Genomic DNA, 20590 nt, shown 5'->3' with positions numbered 1-20590 from the left:
TCGAAAGAGAGACGGCGAGAGGATGGAGGACAGGAGAGCGGAAGAAAAGGGAGCGGAGAAGGCGAGAGGGATATTTACATTGCTAATGTATCGTCGGCCTAACTTCTAATTAAACAAATTCGCACAACTCAGCGCACCGCGCGGTTGCCTCGTGGAATTGCTCTGAGAAAAGAAACGGAAGGGAGAAGAGAGAAAGGGAAGAAACAGAGGTCCCCGGTGTATGTACTCGGCGGTGGCAGCGGGGAAGTGGGAAACCAAGGGGAAACTCCCTTCTTGCTGGAGGGGTCGCTCGTTAGCGCTCTTAACGCGACTTACCGCCTGGAGCGCGAGCCTCTAGTCCCTCCCCGATTCATCGAGAAGGAGGAATGAATATTTATAAGAAACTGCAAAATAGTAGTCTAATCTTTTCTCTTTTTACTTTCGCTTCTCTCTTCCACCGTACCATTTCCCTTCTCATGCTCGCTCGTTGCTTTTACCTCGTGCACGGTGTCGCCTCTCTCTCTCTCTCTCTCACTCTCTTTCCCTTTCTGTTCTCGCTTGTATTTTCCGCCTCGCGAGGCTCTGTCTCCAGAGACGGGTACTTTTCTTCCCGAGTCTAGTTTATCGTTATCTTGCATCGCCGTTTTGTTGCCTTTGCTTTCGTATTACCCTTACTTCGTAATCACGATACGTACTCGCAGTTTGATGCAGTCTGCACGATCGGAGAATCGTCCGGAAGAACTGGCGGAGACGAGGGTGGAAAAGCGTTCGATCGAGGTACCGTGCGAAGCTGGAAAGAAGACGAGCCGAAGGAACGCAGCTTTGATTCGTCGAAATTGATCAGATCGGGTAAGTTAAATTATCCATTTTCTATTAACCCTTCGCGAGTAACCATATTCTTAGCGACGTGGTCGTATCGTACTGAATACGACCCACGCAGCTTTTTTCAAGTTATTGCCTTTTACAGTATCCGAAAATATTCTTGAATGCTCTTGCAAGTTTCTCGAATATCTTGCAATAGCTTTCATCGCTGTAATATATGCGACCTTAATCGTTTTTAGCTAAGCGAAAGTTTAAACAAAAATACGGAGAAAGCTAAAGAATCGCTTAAAATTACTGGTCGACGACCAGCCTGGAAATAAAGAAACGGAAATGGAAAAACGAACTCAAAATTTCGTAAATGTCACTTGCGTCCGAAAGACTTACATCTCGCACCAAATTGTTTCCATTTTCGATTATGTGGCGATGAAATCCTCCCGTTTACTCGCAATGTAACGTTTAATATGGGAAAACCAATCACAGGCCAGTCAACTTTTTATTCCACGATCTTCGCCTTGCGATTAATCGAATTTGGCACGAAGAATTTTGCGTAATAGCAATTAAGACGATAGATGGCCTCCTCAGACAGTTTAAAAAGAAAAAGTAGTTGAACAGCAATTCTTGGAGTTTCGAGAGATTTTACGCGAAGTTTATCTTAGTTGAAGACTAATCGTCGTCTGCGCGGTCAGTCGATGGTCTTCCTTCCAACTCTGCATAGCAGAAGAATCTCGTTGACAACGCTTAACGCGACATCCATTAACACGCCTTTGATTTATTCGGTCGACTCGAGCTACGACGACGGAGCGTAGGCCGCGCTGCTACGTGCTATCTAGTGGCGTTTCCTGTAATCGATTTAATCGACTCGGATTAATATCTATCGTGCGCGTCGATTAAAGTAAACGATGTACTCGCGGGTTCTCCGCGTCGTATCGCATCCGCGTACGAATTATCCAACGATTAGCCGGATAAATCGCTAGTTCTCGAATTAAGGTCCGTATCGAATCCGTGGAAGCGAGCGGCGAGGTAACGTTGATGGAAAACGCGGAAAGATCGGTGAAAAGATAGAACGAACGAACGAACGTGTTGGACGTTCGACAGGCACCGGTGTCCAAAACGAGTGCCTCGTGTCTTTCCAGCGACGCGATGTCTACTATCTGTGCTAACTTCCGGCGTCTCGGTTGCCTCGATTATGGCGTAATAAAACATCGTCACGACACCTGCGTACCTGACATAGACCCTTTTCTGCTCGATAACGAAAAATTCACAGAACCGGATCTATACGGTGGTCGCAAAATTCGCGCTTGCCTGTTCTGTAGTTATTTTCCTTGGCGATATGTTGCCGACCAAACGCAACACTAAAAATACTACAAGCTTTTCGAGCTGTAAGGTACGTACAGGGTGTTCCAGCCAATTTGATCGCACTGCGATGTTTCGCTTAACTTTAGTTCGTACCGCTTCGCGTCTTTTCTGCTCCTTCCTGCGTCAAGTTTCATAAATTACAGTGCAAATATTCGTAAAACTGATAACTTCTCGATAAATAAATAAGTCAATACTTTTCGATGGATCACGAGTGACCTCTGAGAATTCAGATCGTACCTCACAGGACGATCAAGCGACATAGAAATCGCGATATGGCAAAAATGCTGCAGTCCTGTACTCTTCGTATTAGCCTTCGATTAGTATCGTTGTATCCTAGATAGCTCGCAAGACTTTGGATCGTGTCGTTCAATTTTGAAGTGCTTTACTTAAATTTTATCAAGCGTATGCCGTATGTATCCTGAAACATCGTATCGCTGTACCGATATCGATCGAAAGTTGAAATACTTCTTTGAAAAGGAAAGAAACCAACGAAAACGCGTTCGTCGTACATTTTTCGTTGTGCCCTTCGTATCGTTTGCTCGAGAACTTATTGCCAGGGGTTGTGTACAGTCCTCGGCAGCCTGGTGTCCAGCTGCTCGCGGAGGAAACGAACTCGCCGACGCGTGGAGAAGATTAACCGCGGCTACCGTGAACACAGCGTAGGCGTGCATCTTGCTTCCGTGAGTCGTGCTTTGTCGCGAGTTGCAGCTACACGATACGACCTTGAAATTGGTGAACGCCATCGGAGTGGGAACCGGATCGAGTCGATCGGTTCCGACGATGATTTCACGCACGTTTTTCAGAGAACCGATCGATTCGCGAATCGATTCTAGAGCGAAAGGTCGCCGCTCCATCGTAGCTATATTATACTATACGTATATATGTATCTTGCCCTTGACGATCGACTGTTGAGACGTGTGTAGGTGCGGACCGGCAGAACGAACGTACGAGCGGCACTTTGTGGGATCGTAAAACAACAGCAGCCTTGTAAATCTGTGCCCGAGTGTGCCAGCCCTGACAGATTCTCGCCCCACCTCTTCTTCTTCTTCTTCTTCCTGCGATTCTACGCTCGTCTCGCGTTAGCGCATCGCAGCTGCACTCGCGTGCACACGCATACTCGCGTACCTACTCGCACCGGCGCTACCTGTACCACCGACATGTATCTTGCCGCTCTATTTCGCACTGTTCCTTCGCCCGATCTCGTGTTTCTGCTTGTTCGCGGCGATCGTTTCCTACCAACGTACCCCGCGTCTTCCTCCCTCCCTTCTATAAACGTCTTCTAAATTCAATTTTTCCACAATTTTTACGATAGCAACAGGGCTTCTCTATGTGGCACACGCGAAAAAGGTTTGTTAAATGTCCGTGTCGTATCTTTCTGTTCGTAGATGCATCGTGTGGATACAGAAAGCACTTGCACCAAGTTTTTCCACCGTGTTCTATTTTTCATTGTTACAGTACGACATTTTTGTAGTCCTATGAACGTACGATCAAATGGCACTGATCAATTTATACCAGCGCGAATCTAATATTACTTGGACCTAATTAACTTGCGACGTATATGTTGGTAGTTTAAGTATGCAAATTTTAAGCCGCCTATATACGCGCAATTTTACTGTCGTAGAATTCGTCGCACGCGAGACAAGCAAAGAGAACACAGTTTTTTTCGATGTTTTCCTCGTTTTTCACGCGACAAGTTTTACGACGCTAAAGTTAAAATACCTTTGGAATCGATCGTTCGTTCGGCCCAAGTACTTTGAGAAGTACTTTTATGGAGAATTAAAAAGTGCGTCGAATAGAAATGGATAGTTTCATCTGAAGAAGCAAAGGTCAGCTTGAAATCTCAGAACGTAGTAAATTTTACTTGAAATATTTTCTCCGATAATGAACAGTTTGGAAGATAATTTCGTGGATGGATTAAAATGAGACGCTCTGTGCGTACTTTATTTCATCTCCTCTGTTGCACTATGATTATAGTTTTATCTACCTACACGAAGATTACGCTACGTTTCCAGCAGATACGCGAAGCATGAAAGGTTGAGAACCAGCACAGCGATAGAGTAATCGTCGAAACGAATCAAACACGAGAATCGATCTTTCCTCGACGATTAATTGACAGTCGTGGAATATGAGTTAACACATCAGCAATCGAGTTACCAGTCTCCTGAATACGATATAATCTCATTATTCGGGACAATTCTTAAAGAAACAAATTAGAAGATACGAATAAATGCACGCACTTGCTGTTGCCATTTAGTATCGTATCACGTCCGTTTCGTACGGATTATGGTTACGACTCAACGAATGTAAATTCTCGAGACATCCAGAATATTACGATCCCTTTAATTTCAACTACAGCTTCGATGAGTCAGACTGAAGATCTGCAAAATAAGATCAATAGCCTGTACCAAATATGGCGCGATAACAATGAATAATTAAACAGCTACTAAAAAAATGATAAGCTAAGACGTTGAGAGAATTCGCAGTGAAAGCTGTCCGTACATAAAATTCCCGAACTTGGCAAATCCGCATCTCCGCAGGCTACTGCAACGATTTCAATCGAGCTTTAACCGAGCGTCCAAGCAATATCGTTAAATGAATCGGAACGCATAGCTGTTTTGTAAACCTTGAACGCGAACGATCATCGCGTCGCTATGACAGACAAAAGTGGATGGTCGTAAAGCTGTCTAATTTGCAATGCAAATATCGCGTAAGATTTCTCCGCTGTGACGCGGCATTTTTATCGTTCCACCATGGAATATCCTCAAGCCCTGTTGTGTTCACGGTACACGGGGCCCCGTGTAAACCGAGGAACAAATGTTGGCGAGTCTGGCGTCTCTACACGGATAGTAGCTTACCTGATCAGACGCGTCTTACCCTTATCCTTACTCTTACCCCTTAAACGCGACTTCTTTTTTGCGCGGTGGTCTCTTAGCATGCGCGCGCGACCGTCGTAAAGTAGATGTACTTACAGATCGCGCGTATCTTACGAAACTAAATTGGAACGGGACGATGTGTCCGGGTGGGGAGTTTGCGGAAAGTAAAACGGCGAGATAGAGAAGCGAAAGTGCGGCCGGGGGGCAAAGGGACGAGTGGAGGCGAAGAGAAGAAGGGAAATCCGCGGATAGGGGAAGAGAAAGAGGACGGAGAAGGACGCGCGAGAAGAGCGCGAACGCGAACACCCACCGGCCAGCATACCCGGTTAGCTTGTCCCACGCATTCCCGGTCGACTGACGTCTTCATCGGCTAGTTGGGCGGAGGACTGGCGTTCCGAGAGAATTCGAATTTTCGTGGAAGCTGCAGCTGCTTTGACGTTTGAGTTTTTGACGAAAGCGTCAGATCGGCGACAGCGGGTCTCCGTTGCACGATAGAGCCGATATTATCGGTGAAATATGACAAGCTGTAAATGAGGAATTTACAAATGCCGATAGATTCTCTTACAATAGGACGTATAAAATGGAATAACCGCGAATTGAGATGAAAAATTAAGTTGTACAGGAGTTACGTGTCACCTGGATTCATCGCGTTTGACGGTTTTAGGTTACATAAAGTGATAATCGTAGATATTTATAGTAATTTTCTGCTATGAAATTTTGATATATTAAAAGTATACGATAGAATAGAAAGTCTATTTTCGATGTGATAAATTCTTGTAATAAAAGAGCAATTTTATTATTTAGACCTATCGGAAGATAGATTCGACGAATCTCTAAATCAGTTAATCGTTATTTCTTCAAACTCCGAGTAATATTATCCGTTTTAAATGATTTAGCTGCTCTTCGTTTATGAATCACTGTGCGTCGATCCCTTTCTGCTCGCCGGTAATACCACGGTTCAGATTTTGCGAGGAATTCGAAAATTGACGAAAGAGGGAGAGGTGGTCGCTGGTCGATTAAGTTTCGATAATATCGGACGGAGCGAACACGAAAGGGAAGTAAAACGGATTCCTGCGTGAAAACAGCTAGCGGTTTGGTTATCAGTTGACCAGAACCTCTACAAATCTACAGTTATCGGACTGCCAGATCTCTCGAGACCGCTTTTTGGTAAGTTCCTGCAACGCCTTTGCTCTCGTTCATCGGCGGATCGCCCACGCGTAGCTTCCTGGAAGCAGGAAAAATCAGGAAAGGGGAAAAGGTGGAAAGAAATGAAAGTAGCGAAGGAAGCAAACGCATACGTCCGTACGTTTCATTTCTGCCGCGTGCAAACTGTCGCAATGCGTCGATGAAATTGTACCAATTAAAATGAATGGAAAAAGTCGATACACAAACTCGATTGGATCGTTATTACTGGACTAAAAATAAACTCAAATAGTTTCGGTATTTTCCGAAATTGTTTATACAGATTATTATTTTGCCCGGGTATCGAGAGTTCCGAATCGCAAAAATATCGCGTAGTGTCGAGTTTTGAAAACTTTCTGGGTTCGAATATCCCATTGCTCGTCGAAACGATGCGCGCGAATCGACGTACGAGGAAACGAGAAACTCGACGAACGAGGACACAGGAAGGAAGATACGCAACACAGCGAGGAACTGAAGCTGAGGTACGATTGGAAGAACGAAGGAGCGAAAAGAGGAGAGAGAAATGGATAGAAAGGGGAGGTGGAAAGAAAAGAAGAAAAGAGACAAGAGCTCCTTTCTTTAAAGCGAGGGTTACTTTAAGGATCGTTCGAGAATCGGTAGTCTCTCCACCAATGTTTTATTTTATCCTCTCCGCTCCATAAGATCGCATTCTTTACGACCCATTAGACGAATTCATTACCAGACCCAGGCAATAGGTAGGTGAGGTCCGTAAGCCCTCTATTCTTCCTCTTCCTTTCCCCCCTTCTTCGCCTCGAACAACGGCTCTGTTTCCATCTCGTTCGCCCGCGTTTGTTTTTCGCGTCAGACAGCGCTTCTTCCAATCTGTCGCGAGTCCTACGACGGAATTCGACGATACGACGAGCTATGAGTGAAAAGAAAGACAAATACGACCGGAATGCGAGTATATATACGCGGAGAACGTAACGTGGAAAAATTAAAACAGCCGTGTACAAAGTAGATAAGTGGAGTGAAAATTTGATCGATCGAATTCATCGGGATATTCCCTATCGAATACGAATTTTTGGGAAACCGGAAGAGATCTGTGGCCCAAAATTGAGAGTTTGTATCAGAGGAATAACATGTGCAAGGAGGTGGCACGAGAAATTCTTTCGTCAATCGGTTGTCCTGACACGCTGCTTTCTTTTCTTTTTAATTTCTTAATGCAGATTTTTCTGGATCCACTGACGATTTTCTTATGAGTTTTGTAGAAAATTTGCGACAAGCGAATTTTATTACGAGTAATAACCATTTTCGTTGGTGGGAAGAAAGACTTGGAAATAGCTCGATGCACCGAACCGACATGACCGGAAACAATCGAGCACCGGACCGATACGACTGCGTAAACGAATTTGATATACTGTAAATTCGTGGGAAGCGATGGTTTCTTATAGACAATTTGTAGGCAGGATTTTATATTTTAATGGAAAATTTAGTCTTTCTTTAGGATTTTTGTGATCCGTACTTGATATGATATCCAGTGAAACGAAAAATAGTATGACAGCTAGTATATAACAGTTATGGCATACAGGGAAGGATACACGGGATGTAGATGTACGAGTAAAGAAAACTTAGACGAGAATTTACTTTATAACATATATATTTATTTGAGCTTTAATTGCATTTTAAAATACAACCGAAATAATTAAATAATGACAAATCTGGTAAAATGGTTTCAAGAGTCGCGTATACATGATGCATATCTTTGTGGTTGCGCATTTGTAAGTAGGTAGGTACTTTTCGAGCGTATTTATCGCACGGTTGGCTATTTCTCGTTTCGTTTCTCGTATCCGCGAGTGCGTACGCGCCGCGTTCGTTTTTTTCCGCGCGTATGATGCCGCGTATCGCATCCACGTAGACCACGTTCTTCTTTTTTCTCCTATACCCGCCACATTCTCTCAGCAGTCGTATATAATTACAATAATAATATTAATATTATCGTTATATCGATAAATACTTTTAAAGTCCGCGATGGAAGAATTAGAGTTTACAAGAAATACGTATACAAGTGTGTTCCGCTCCAAAATTGCGCTTTTAACTCGTCCTCGAACGCGCGCAATCATCGTCCCTTCGGCTCAATTTTTCCCACTCACATCTTCCTTCTTCTTCGCGTTCTCGCGTTTCACACGTTATTCGTGTTCTCGCTCGCGCGATCGTACTCGTCCGGATTTCAATTCCTCTCTCGCGGTGTCGCTTTTGCCCGCTTCGCGGCGTCAGCCACTTTTACTCTCGTTTCCCTTTCGTTCCTACTTTACCAGTTCTCGAATGCACGCAAGCAAGCAAGCAAGCAAGCACGCACGCACGCACACACACACACACGCACGCACGCAGGCAGAAGACGATTCGCCAGAGAACGCGTTGGTCGCGCGCCGTTTTTCCGCTCAGCCGAGAGACGATGGAGTCCCGGCGTGTTGGTAGCCGTTCGAAATGTTTCTTTTTTTTTTTCCTTTTTCGCTGCGTTTCCCCATTCGTTAATTGTATAGAGAATAATCGTAATCGTAATCAATATACACGGTATTCGCGATAATCCGAGCGATAGTAATGACAGTATTTTACACTTAAAACGTCGCGTCGACTCGCACGGCGCAATAAATATTATTTGAACAAAGAAAATTTACAATGGTCTACTCGTACGCTACGAGCGAAGGAAAACGATAACGTTCGAGGAGGCCGCGTCGCGCGCGCTCGACTCGCCGCGCACGTGTGCTTCGAGTATAACTGCGAGCCTCGCTATTGCACCGTGTTCTCGTTGCTCTCGATGCTCCTTTTATGCCGCTTTTCTCTCACTCTGCAATCGTCGTCATCGTCGTCGTCGTACTCGTCAGCCGGTTCGCTTTGCCGAACACTCGTTGACTTTTTTGGACGAGGTCCGAATGCCGAACGCGATCTCACCGGTTTCGCAGTTCTAAGTATCAACAAAGAGATTCCTATACAAGGGCGGACCCTAGCCTAGCCTATGCGCTAATCAACTACGCTCTTATGTTCTAGAGGTATACATGCTGATCTGACCTTACGACAGCTGTGTGACAGGTAAGCCTTGCCGTCCTACACCTTGGAAAATTTTAGTCGCTATCCTCTCTGCCTTGGCTGCTCTTTTCTCCGCTTGCACTCGTTTCCGTCGTTCATTTATTCACTACCACGCGCATTCTCCCTTTCGTACGCAGAAACACACACACACACACACATACACACACGCACACGTACACACGTGTAGACACGCGCTCGTTCAAGCATACAAATTATCTCTGTCGATCGCACGATCTTTCGCATCGCATCGCTATCTTTCTCAACGCCAGTCGTAAATGTCCTTAAGTATTTATAAAATCACAAACTTTGTCGCTCGCCGAGCCCCTTGACTCAGCAGTGCCGCGAGATATGGTGGCATCACAATTTAATCAACGCACGTTCGATATCTGCCTCCTCCCTCTGTGTTCGTTGCGCGATTCGATTATCCGGTGACGAGTTGGTTCGATTCGATTTGAACGGGCGAAAAGGAGCGATAGGTATAAAGAGGGGAATGGCGAACAGAGGGTGGAAAGCGGAGTAAGGGAGAGGACGAGGGAAAGACGAGAGACGAGGCGGTAGGAAACAGCGGAGACCGGATAATGGAATCGCGAGCGAAAAAGGATGGATGTCCCGAGGCGGAGGTTTCGAAGGAGGTGAAATGGTGTTGCAATCGCGTCGCTAGTTACAGTCGTTACAGTATAGATACACTTATGTACAAGTGGCACCGCTACTTACGGGGCTCGGACTATACGTACTTGCTGGACAACTGCTTGGCCAGCTCCGTATACTTGAGAAATTTGGAGTGCGGACTCTCTTCGAGGGGAGAGGCCGCTGACTGAGACGGGCTACCGTTCGCCTGTGCAAGCGGCGGCGACTTGTTGCGCTGGGAAGTCGGGGGCGAGGAAGAACTGTGACCGGCCGGCGGCGGTCCGGTGGCGGAGGTTTGCGAGACCGCTGCTGCCGCGGCCGCAGCAGCAGCCGCCGCCGCCGCCGCGGCCGCCGCTGATCGGCCGATCGTCAGTGGATCGGGAATCACGCCGTCCTTGACGAAGTGCATCTTGGACAGATGATGCCTGTACGCGCCCTTGGAGATGAACGGCGTGTCGCAGAAGGCGCACTTCATGATCGAGTCGGCGGTGACGACGGCGTCGTTGCAGGCCCAGCTGAACGCCAAGATCGCTCCCGGAGTCGTCCCGGAACCGGGTCCGGTCGCGCCCACGCCACTTCCAGCCGCTGCTCCGAGACCGGACGCGGCTCCAGGACCGCCACCGGATCGGGCCGCGCTGCCGCTAGGTCCTCGCGTCTCCGTCTTGTCGCAAAGCTTCTGCAGCGCGGCCAAAGGATGGCTGCTGGTTTTGCGTCCCTGAGAGTCGACCGCGTTGTTCGAGCCTCCGCCGCTACCGCCACCACCGCCGCCACCGCTACCGCCGCCTCCGCCACCTCCGCCACCGGACAGGCTGTCGAACATGGAAGAAAGCGCCCCGAGACTGCTCGACCCCTTCGTGTCGGGTGTTCCACGCGGCGTTACCGACCGGTCGCTGCTCGTCGGACTGCTGGTGCTGTTCCTACAGGGGCTGCGAGCCATCTGTTCCGGTTGACCGCTCGATCTAGGAGTCGGTGGGTTCATGCGAGGCGACAACACCTCTCGACCCTCCTCCGATCCTTCGTGCAAGCTGCTTCGTCGATGATTGAACGAACCTTGCTCCTCCTCGTCTCTGCAATCCTCCATGATCTCCTTCTTCACGAACACCTCGCGATTCGACTGTGACTGAGTCTGCGACTGTTCCTCCTCGTTCGCCACGCGATCCTCCGACTCGTCGTCTCGGGGTTCCTTCTTGACGACCACGTTCGCCGCCGATGTCGCGGCCGAACTGGCCGCGGCAACGGAAACGGATGCGGTCGTGGACGACTCCTCGTCCCCGGATTCCTCGGTGGTTGGATGGTGACGACTCGAGGGCAAGGTTTGCGCAGCCAATTGCTTGTCCGGCGTGACCCGATGATGGTGGGAATGCCTGGTGTCCGAGTGGCCGACCGACGAAAGGTCCACGCGTCTCTCCGGCGTCATCGCGTCGGTTCTACCGCCGCTTCCCCGTTCCGACACGGAGCTCGACTCGCTTCCGCTGCGTTCCCGCCGCGCGGCCGTACTTGTCGCGTAATGTTGCTGCTGCTGCTGATGCTGATGTTGCTGTTGATACGACCGGAGAAGGTTCATCGTCTGTGGATCGACCAACGGTTTCGTGTAATCGACGCTCTCGTCGATGCCCAGCCGCTTCAAGATGCTTGTACCCATCGGGGCTCCGGGTTGAGCGTGATGCAGACCCGGTGTACCGTGCCTCACGCGAGAATCGAAGCTCTTCTCGATCAGTTTCTCGATAGCGTTCAACACGGATGGCGAGGAACTACCGGTGGTCTCGCCGGCGGTCGGTGTCGGCGTGTCCTTTCCTGGTGTGGTGGCGTCGCTGGCCGACGAGGGCGACCGATGGTGTCTCGAGGACACCGACGAACCGTCCTCGGTGACGCTCTTGCGGCCGGTCTCGGTCGGCGGTAACGTAGCCGGTAGGTGATTCGACATCAACGCGTTCTTCAGGAAGTTTCGCTGATTCGCGCCCACGGTGCCCGCTCCGATACACTGGCGTATATGATCGACGAAGATGGTCGTCTCGATCTTCTCGCCGCACTTCTCGCACGTTATACGACCGGCGTGTTTGCCGAGGCTGTGGCTCAGTCCGGTAGCCGCGTCGCCGTTCTTGAACTCGTTCTGCGCTCGTTCCAGTTCCAACAATTTTCTCACCGGCAGCGACTTCTTGCGTTTCTCCCGCGTCTGCCGCCTGCGACCGCCGCTCTCGGTGATCGATCGCATTATGTGCTCCTTGTAGTGGGAATTCTTCACCATGTGGTTGCTCAGTTCTTTCAGGGAGCTGAACGCTTGATCGCAAACCTTGCACGTGAGCACGGCGCTCACGTGGCTGCTGGTAGCGCCGGAACCTGGGCCAGTAGCGTTTCCGGCGTGCGGTCCGGACGCGCCACCGGCGGTAACCGCGCCACCCCCGCCGCCAGCGGCGCCGGTTACGGATCCACTGCCTGCACCGCCACCTCCGCTTCCTCCGCTTCCACCGCTGCCACTCTTGTTCTCGTCCGACGACTTCCACGAGATAATCTGCTCCTGGGAGATGATGTTGGTGTAATGTTGCGTCTGCTGCATGTGCGACGTCATCTCGGCGAGAGAGCGGAAACTCTGACCGCACCACATACACTTGAGAATCTGCCTGGTCTGCTCGGCTCCCTTTCCCAGCCAAACGTCTTGACCCCTGACCAGCTTCCTCGGCAGAGGCATCGTCTCCTTGATCAGCAGGTTCAACTCGGATGGACTCTGTTTGCTGCTCGGAGTCGCGGAACCACCACCACCGGCGCCGGAGCCAGCGTTGTTGCTGGACGCGGTGGTTTGCGGCTGGTGCGGCTGATGCGGCTGCTGCGGCGTCACGATACTGGCCACGCTCGGTGGCTGCGGGTGGAGCGCTGACGCGGCCGCTGGCACGGGCATGTTTACGCCGCAGTGTTTCGCCTCCTTCATGTGAGTCGTCATCGCGGCCAACGTGGGGAAACTCTGCTTGCACCATACGCACTTGAGCACGTCCTTGGCTTGATCGGCCCCCTTGTTCAGCCAGTGAGACTGCCAGGCACTGTGTCGACTGCCGGACGTGGAGCCGGCGGTCGCGTTGCCCGCGACCGCTGCCGCGGCGGCTGCGGCTGCGGCTGCCGCGGCTCCGCTCGCTCCGCCACTGCCGGCGCTCGTGCTCGATCTGAACAGATCCTCGCCGCCCAATTTGCTCAGTTCGCTCATCTTCTCCAGGGCTTTGGTCGCTTCGCTCGGCTGATACGACTTGTCGAGAGCGGACGGTGGTTTCATCTTGCCGTTCCAAAGTTGCTGATGATGTTCGACTACGCCGGCGGTGCTCTTCGGCGAGAGTTGCTGTTGACTAGTAGCCGCTGCCGCGACCGCGGCCGCGAAGTAGGGAAAGTGAGAGGCGACCACGGGCGACGTCCACGGCGAAACGACGGGTGGTCTGCCGAAACCTGCAGCCGTGACGGCTTGAGCGGCCTCCTGGTGAGCCGCTGCGGCCGCCGCAGCTGCCGCCGCCGCCGCTGCCGCCGCCGTGCCAGCGGACAACCTGGAGGACTTGCGAACGGGCAGCGGCGGAGAATCTTCCGGTCCAGGTCGTTTTCTACTGGGCACCGATAAATCCAAAGGTCCGTTGTTCGCCTCCGTGGAGGAGGACGGTGTCGGCGGCTTGCTGAGGTTCAGTATCTGCTCCTCTTCGTCGTCCTCCGTCGACGACGCTTTCCTCGTGCTAAAGTCGAGCACCGCGGGCAACGGTGTGGCCGACGGCGATACCTCGCCGACGCTACTGGGCGAGACCAGAAGGCCAGGAGTAGCTGCCGGTGGCGAGCACGACGAGGATACCAACGGAGACACGGAACCACGGGATAGCGGCGAGTGGCCGAGTAGCAGTCTCTGGTGGGTCTGTTGCAGGTACGCCGCCATCATCGCCGCCGAATGAGGGGGTAGCAGTGGATGGCTTCCGAGGGGCAGTGGCACGATCCCGCTCGGACTCACCGGGCTCGCGGTGCTTCGCGTCGCTGGCGGCGGAGGACTTCCGGTCGCCGGGCCGGACGATTCCCGAGAATCTCTCGAGGGACAGCGTGGACTCATTGGCTCTCTGAAAGCATGAAACAGAAAGGAGAAACGTTACGCGCGATGATCGGTGAAGATCGGACGGCCGAAATCGCTGGCATCGCAGGGACGCGCAGGCGTTGATCGGATTCGCGCGGACGAAAAACAGCGGGAGATCGATACCCGTGGTCGAATCCTGTGGACGAGGCTCGCTGCGATTCTGGCGACTGGACGAAGGATCCGTGCGCGGCGTGTCGTGTCGCGTGCTGCTCGCGGCACGCGAACCGAATCGAAGATGGAGAGCGAGCGAGAGAGGTTGTGTAGACTTGACGACGGCTCGCTCGTAACTGACTGCTTCTGACTGAATGCCGAATGCGTGCCGCGAGACGAAAGGGGAACGGCGCCGGCACGCATGCAGGGGAAGTTTTCGATGGGTGGCGGGGCAGCGGAGGACACGGAGGCGCCACTGCCGCAGCCTGCCACCGGCACACGCATCCACCACCGCCCCCGTTGTAACCGGTGATGCGGCAAAGCGGTACCGGAGCGGTGGTGGAGCGCCGTCATCGTCGGCGTTGGTGGGATCGTCGATGCAGGCCGACGCGTAACACGTGCCTATCTCTATTAGCTGTATGACGTCGCACGGCAGTCACCGATATCGGTCTGGCACCGGCTTATTTATCCCTCCTTCGTTCTCTCTCTCTGTTGTCCTCGTGCGCGCCGCATCTCTTCGCCTCTCTCCCCTTCGTGTTTCCTTTAGCAGAGACAGCGAACGACGCGACGTTTACACCGTTCTCTCGCTCGTGCGCCGCACGTATCCGTGACGATTCGTTGCGCTCAAACAACGAGAATACCCGTGTGTGTACACGAGGGGCGCCCGACGCCGGCAACTTCAAAGAGAACGGCAGCGGCGCTCTCGTTGATTTAGGCGGTTTATGACCATGCTGCCAGTAAAGCACCGACTAATGAGTTTCAAGCGAACCGTGTTCGTTGAAATTTACGTTCATACCACTTTGGACGGTCGCGCCTTCGTCTCTTCCTAAGTATAGGCTTCGCGTTTCGTTTCGTTTCGCCTCGTCTCGGTCCGTTTCCTTTCGTAATTATCGCGAAGCACGTTAATCGAGATTTTTACCTGTCCGGTGGTCCAGTGTCCCTTAAAATAGTAGGATTCAGTCTCGCGGTTGCGGAAGGCGGTGGAGTGGGCGGCGATGCGTCCTCGTCGTCTTCCTCGTCGGTCGCGTCCCCATCCTCTTCCTCTTTGGCTGCCGTCGTGCAACCTCTCTCGCTAGGACTAATTGGGCCGTCATCCTCCACGCAGTCGCCTTCCTCGCCCTGGAGGTCCGCGCCAGGCCCTGAGCCTTCGACTCCGTCCTCCCCTGCAACGGAAAATCGTACGATCGTTTCAGTGCGACGCGATAGCGGCCTAGACGGCGAACGGGGCGCGGTTACGGCGCCAGTCACTGAATCGAGGAGGAAGGAAAGGAAGATCGACGCGTCTCGTAACCACGCCGCGCCGTTCGCACCGAGAATTTGGAAATGAGGAAAGCGAGCGTTGGAAAAGGACGTAAAGAGGCGAACAGCGAGGACGGTTGGCGCGAGACAATGCCGTTATCGGCTCATTTATCGGCCTTTCGCGGCTACGACGACGTAGAAGACGTCGCGAACGACAGTACGCGGCGACGAGGGTACGCGGGATTGCATCGAGAGTGCGTCGAGCAAAGTGATCGCGTGCCATTGTCGAGCAACCTACGGACTTCCGTTGCCCTTCCATTTCTGACTCTCGAACGAATCACCGGCACGATCGAACGTTCTACTTCGACGCTGAAAACCAGAAGAGGAGCGTGTCGTCGTTTCACGCTCTAGGCGAGCAGACGATCGGATCGACGGGACTCCGGCTGGTCCAGAAGCGGCGGAAACGCGACCCGTTCCGGTCGGTCGTTAAATCGGATTTCCGGCGAGTATCGGCGAACGGACGCAACGGGGATCGCCATCTTGTTCCGGTGACGCGTCCTCGTTCGAGATGGCGCAAGACGAGGAGCCCGTGGATCCGGGCATCTCTCCGGTGGCCGAAGAGAGCAAAAGGAAGAAAGAGGCGGAAAGGACTCAGCACACCTCCCTTCCGAGAGGGGTGGGGACAAGCAGGACGAAGAGCACCGTCCTACTTTGCCGACTGGCCAACCAAACGATCGTTTGTTCGCCGATGGGCCACGGAAGAAGGAGGGAAAAGAGATCGCGCATCGATCCGAGAAGGCATCGGCAACTAATTACGCAGATTTATGTCCCCATTGTCCATTGTCTCTCTCCGGCTGGCGCGGGCCGAAGCGGGCCGGAGCGGGCCAGAGCGGCCCTCCGAAGCCCTGCGCGACCGTGAACGATTCGATGGAAGAAGCTGCGCTCCGCTGCTGCTCGCCGACCCTTTGGGTCGGGGTACGGGAGGTGTGCTCGAAGAATGGAGAACGAGCAACGACCAACGACCGCGAAGATGACCGCGTCGTCGACGAGAACGAGGAAGACGACAACGAGGGCCCGAGCTAAAAGGAACGAGGCATGCGAGGATCGACTGAAATCGGTTCGCTACCGAGAAGGGATACGCGACAACTCGAAGACCAGGGCGGACCACCGGTGCTCGTTGGAGCTCCGCCCGCTTCCAGCATCCCTCGCACGCTCTCTTTTCCCTGTCGCGTTTCCCTTCTTTTCGTTCGCCCACGAAACCAACGCGCTTCTTCTCTTTCTTCTCTCTTCCTCTCCACCTTCCTCTCTCCCCTCCTCGCTCCTCTCGCTTCTTTTCTCGCGGCTATTTCAATCTCGGTCTCGCGACCCGATCCACCGCCCCGGAACCGTCCACGTTCCATCGTCCACCAGGATGTCGCCGCGCAACCACGAGCCTCGCGCCCGCTGAAGGTACCGGAATGCAAATGCTCGCACCAGCCGAGATACGGCGTATTTCTACTGGCTGGTCGTTAACGAAGCAACTAGCACGGGGGGTTGCGTATACAGCCGCGGGAAACATACGAGGGGAGCAAGCAGCGTGGCGTACGGAGTTTAAAGCGGCCGAGCCCTGACACCGGTTTAGCAGATGCTACCGCGTGATATCCGGCGTGCTCGACTTCGCAGCGAACATCGCGGCCCTTTACCGATTATGGCATGTACCGATCATGGTTGCCGCACTTATAACGCTTGATGATTCCTGCTGCTACAAGTTTAAGGGCACGTGCACGTTTTTCGTACAACTTTAGTTTTCCAATTGGAAGGTTGGTGTGATCGACGAGGCCGAGTAATTCGCTCCGAATGATCCTAACAGCAGCGTTATTTTACCCTTTAACTTTACCAGCTGCGATACAAGTAGCTTTTGACGTGTAATTCTAACTAGTAGTCGATAAGATATTTTTCAAGATCGTTCAGGACTCGGGACTGTATTTTCATATCCTCGTAACCAGTAATGCAGCCTGATCTACCAGCCTCGCTCGGAAAACTCTAGGACAACAGTTACGTTTATATGGCAAACGAAGCAAAACGTTATTAATGTATTGGCGATCGTTCGGCGTATCGAGAAACGACGAAGTCGTGGGATGTCAAAAATGTTAACGTAAACGTGCAACAACGGACCGATCTGTCTGGATATTCCCTTCAGCCGTGCTACGGCCCTTCGTCAATTACGATTCTTTCTACGAAGAAACGGATTTCCTTGCCTCGTCTTGTCTTGTCTCGCATCTCGCCCTCGATATTACCGCCTCTGTTCCACTTTTTCGTAACTCGCCTCGAACGAACCGCGTATCGCCTACTCCGATCACCAACAATATCATCCAAGGATGCAGATGATCGCGCGATAAATCTCGATCTCGTCTGGATTTATGTATTTGCGTCGTATCAAATCGGCAAGATTTGTTGGCAATTAGACCGGTCGTTAAAGCATCTCGTACGTTGAGAAAACAGCGGCTCGCACGAGTTTAATATCGTTTGCACGGCAAATCTAGATAACGAATTTTCCTTTGCGCGAGCTGCGCTCGTTATCTCCGCGACTTAATTTAGCCAGCCGTGTGGGTAACGCGATCCGGAGGAAACCGACGATCGACGACGAATCACGACGAATCGGGAAGAACCTGTTGACCGGTCGATCGAGCGAGCCGGTCTCGAGCAACGTGCCGGAAATAAAACGGCGCGCGATAATGAGGCGCGGCGACGGTGGCGACGGTGCGGTGACGGGAAAGCGGAGAAGCAAGGAAAGCGACGAGGAGGCGAGGTGGAAGGGCGGGCGAAGGCGGGAGGGAACAAAAGGAGCAACGGTGGAGGACAAGGCAGGACAGGACAGGAGAGGAGATGAATTCCTGATGCGAGAGAACCGTCGGGAGGCTGGCGAGGAGAGTGACAGGAGGCAGACGAAGAGACGATCGGATGGACAGGCAGACAGACGGACGAACGGACGAGCGGGAGGAGCGGGCGGGCGAACGGGTGAACGGGCGGTCCGACAGAAGGACGAAGAGAGACGGAGAGCAAAGGGAGGCTTCGCATTGTGATTCTCTCGCGGTCTGCCAGAGAGTGACTGACGGGTGAATCCATTCTCCTTGCTCCGTCCTTCTTTCTGTTCTCTCGCTCTCGTTTGCTCGTTGCTCCTTCTCTTACGGTTGCTTCTTCCTCTCCAAGCAACCGGCTGTGGCTCTCGAATCTCACCCGTGTTCCAGCTCGTAGCGCGTTGCGTTGCAGACGCGCGAGACGCGTCGTCGTTTCTCAGTTCCTGCGAACGATTTTCCCCGCTTTTCGCCATCTATGCCACCGACGCTTCGTTGCACCGCCCTTCGCACGATTCAGCCTCGCGGTTTCTTCAAACGTTCTCGCGACTCGTTCGCGTTTTTCGTTCGGGCTCGACCGGTTCGATCGTACGCGTCGCGTTCGGCGTTGACGCAAATGTTTACGACTCGGTTTCTCCCCCTTTCGATCTTCCTTCTCTTCGTCCGATCGCTTTGTCTTGCAGGATGAAACACGTCGGGTGGTCGGATTCGTGAGTCACTTAAGCGTCCGAACGAGACGACAGGGCCGAACCGAAGACGGAGCACCGACCTACCGTAGTCTACCTGACTGATTGACCGATGAGCCGACTGTTATCCTAAGTCAACACTCACTCCATCAGCCTGTCGAATCGCTTCCTTCCATCGCCGAGTTCCACCGCCACGTTCCCTTCTCGTTCTCCACCGGTTCGAACGGGCCTCGTCTCCTTTCGCTCTCGCGGTTCCAACACGGCGCATAAAAAATGCGCTGGCCGTTTTGTTCCCGCGAGACCAGCTACCGATTAAGACGTTCGATCGATCGATCGTGACACACGAGTCTCCGCGAAGGTGAGACTCTTTACCAGCGTCAATCGCGTGCGTCTAACTACTCTGATTGCTTTTGATTAGTCGTAATTTTCCATCCGTGCAAAAAGCTTTTGTTTATCACTGGATCGTAGATCTTTGCGCGTTCGTAGAAAATGTATGCAAAGTTATGTAGGTGAAAAAACGTACGTTAAATATGCAGATATGTTAAATATGTTAAATACGTATATAAAAAGAATAAAAAGTAGAAAAAGAATACCAAACAAAGTATCATATCTTATAAATCAAGCGGATTCTCCCTTCTCCGATTCTCTCCTAGTTGTTTAATGTCTAAAGTCTACCTAGCGCCTAGACGTCGTTCAGAAGTCAAACCGATCGACTCTCAGCGATAAACATTCGATTTTCAAGAAATAAATAACTTCTACTCGTAAATTTATTCGTCGTAAAATGATGATATAAGCGCCGATCAATTCCAAGCCCGATTTACAAACTAGTGTTTTTGCAACATCGTCGCGTATTTCAATTCTTTCGCTTTACGAAATTAATCAAAGCGATTACTAATGATTTTAACATTACTAATGATTTTAACATTTTAACATTATGCTCGTATATTTTCCTACGAGAAACCCTCACATTGTATGCATTTCGTTCCTCGAAATGATCAAATGTCACTCTTACGAGCGAATACATTTTGTTCGCGATAGATCTGCATAGATCATCAAAGGCAACACGGAGGCAGCTCTACTTTCCAGTAATACGAATAATCCAATAAAAACCAATGAAAAATCCATCAAAATCAAATGGTTTTTTAAAACGTCCTACGAGTTTATATCGAACGTCAAATGCATACCTTTCTTTCTTTTCCAATAAATACAATTGCAATATTGCAATCATAATTTTCTTAAGGACCGTTCAGACGATCGTTATCGTTACATACCAATGTTGTTGCGAATAATTTACATTCTCGTTATTATCGTTTATTACAGTTCGTATTTCATATTTGCTAAAATATTTATTCGTTCGTTGGTTTGGTATAACCGAGGAACAAAACTATTTTAGAAGAATATCGTATGTACGTATGAAACGAAACAAAATCCTTCGCTCGACGAAATGCACAAGCAGATACTTTGCAGGGAAGCGTATACACTACGCGTAGGTTACGCAAGTTAACGTTGGCGTGACTGTGGGATCACAATGGACGCGAATTAATACATCGCGAGATAAGATACATTGGTGCGGGCTGAGATTAATCCGGAGCGGAGATAGTACGACGAAGAAAGCAATACATGAAATGTTCAAATCTATCGAGCGGTATCGGACAAAAGATCGAAATGACGGTGAAATCTGTTGGCCGTGTAGCGATCCTGCCAATGTCGTCC

At 51.2% G+C, this 20590-nt stretch overlaps 1 protein-coding gene across 7 annotated transcripts in view; it reads right to left on the bottom strand.

Moving 5' to 3' along the window:
- Nucleotides 1-7818: 7818 nt before the first annotated feature.
- tio (zinc finger domain-containing protein tiptop) overlaps nt 7819-20590 on the bottom strand; it is a 90334-nt gene continuing 77562 nt past the window's right edge. For all 7 annotated transcript variants that reach the window (XM_069125128.1, XM_069125127.1, XM_069125126.1 and 4 more), the window contains 2 exons: nt 15038-15281; nt 7819-13954 (listed from right to left, as the gene is read on the bottom strand). In XM_069125128.1, the coding sequence (XP_068981229.1) occupies nt 9982-13954; nt 15038-15281 (4217 nt within the window). In that variant the 3' untranslated portion in view covers nt 7819-9981. The remainder of the gene's footprint in view (nt 13955-15037; nt 15282-20590) is intronic.

Source organism: Bombus flavifrons, chromosome 12 (genome assembly GCF_040668555.2).
Source record: "Bombus flavifrons isolate JBK064 chromosome 12, iyBomFlav1_principal, whole genome shotgun sequence".
Lineage (NCBI taxonomy): Eukaryota > Metazoa > Arthropoda > Insecta > Hymenoptera > Apidae > Bombus > Bombus flavifrons.
Note: the sequence above shows the minus strand (reverse complement) of the source record. Positions and strands in the feature narration are given on the sequence as shown.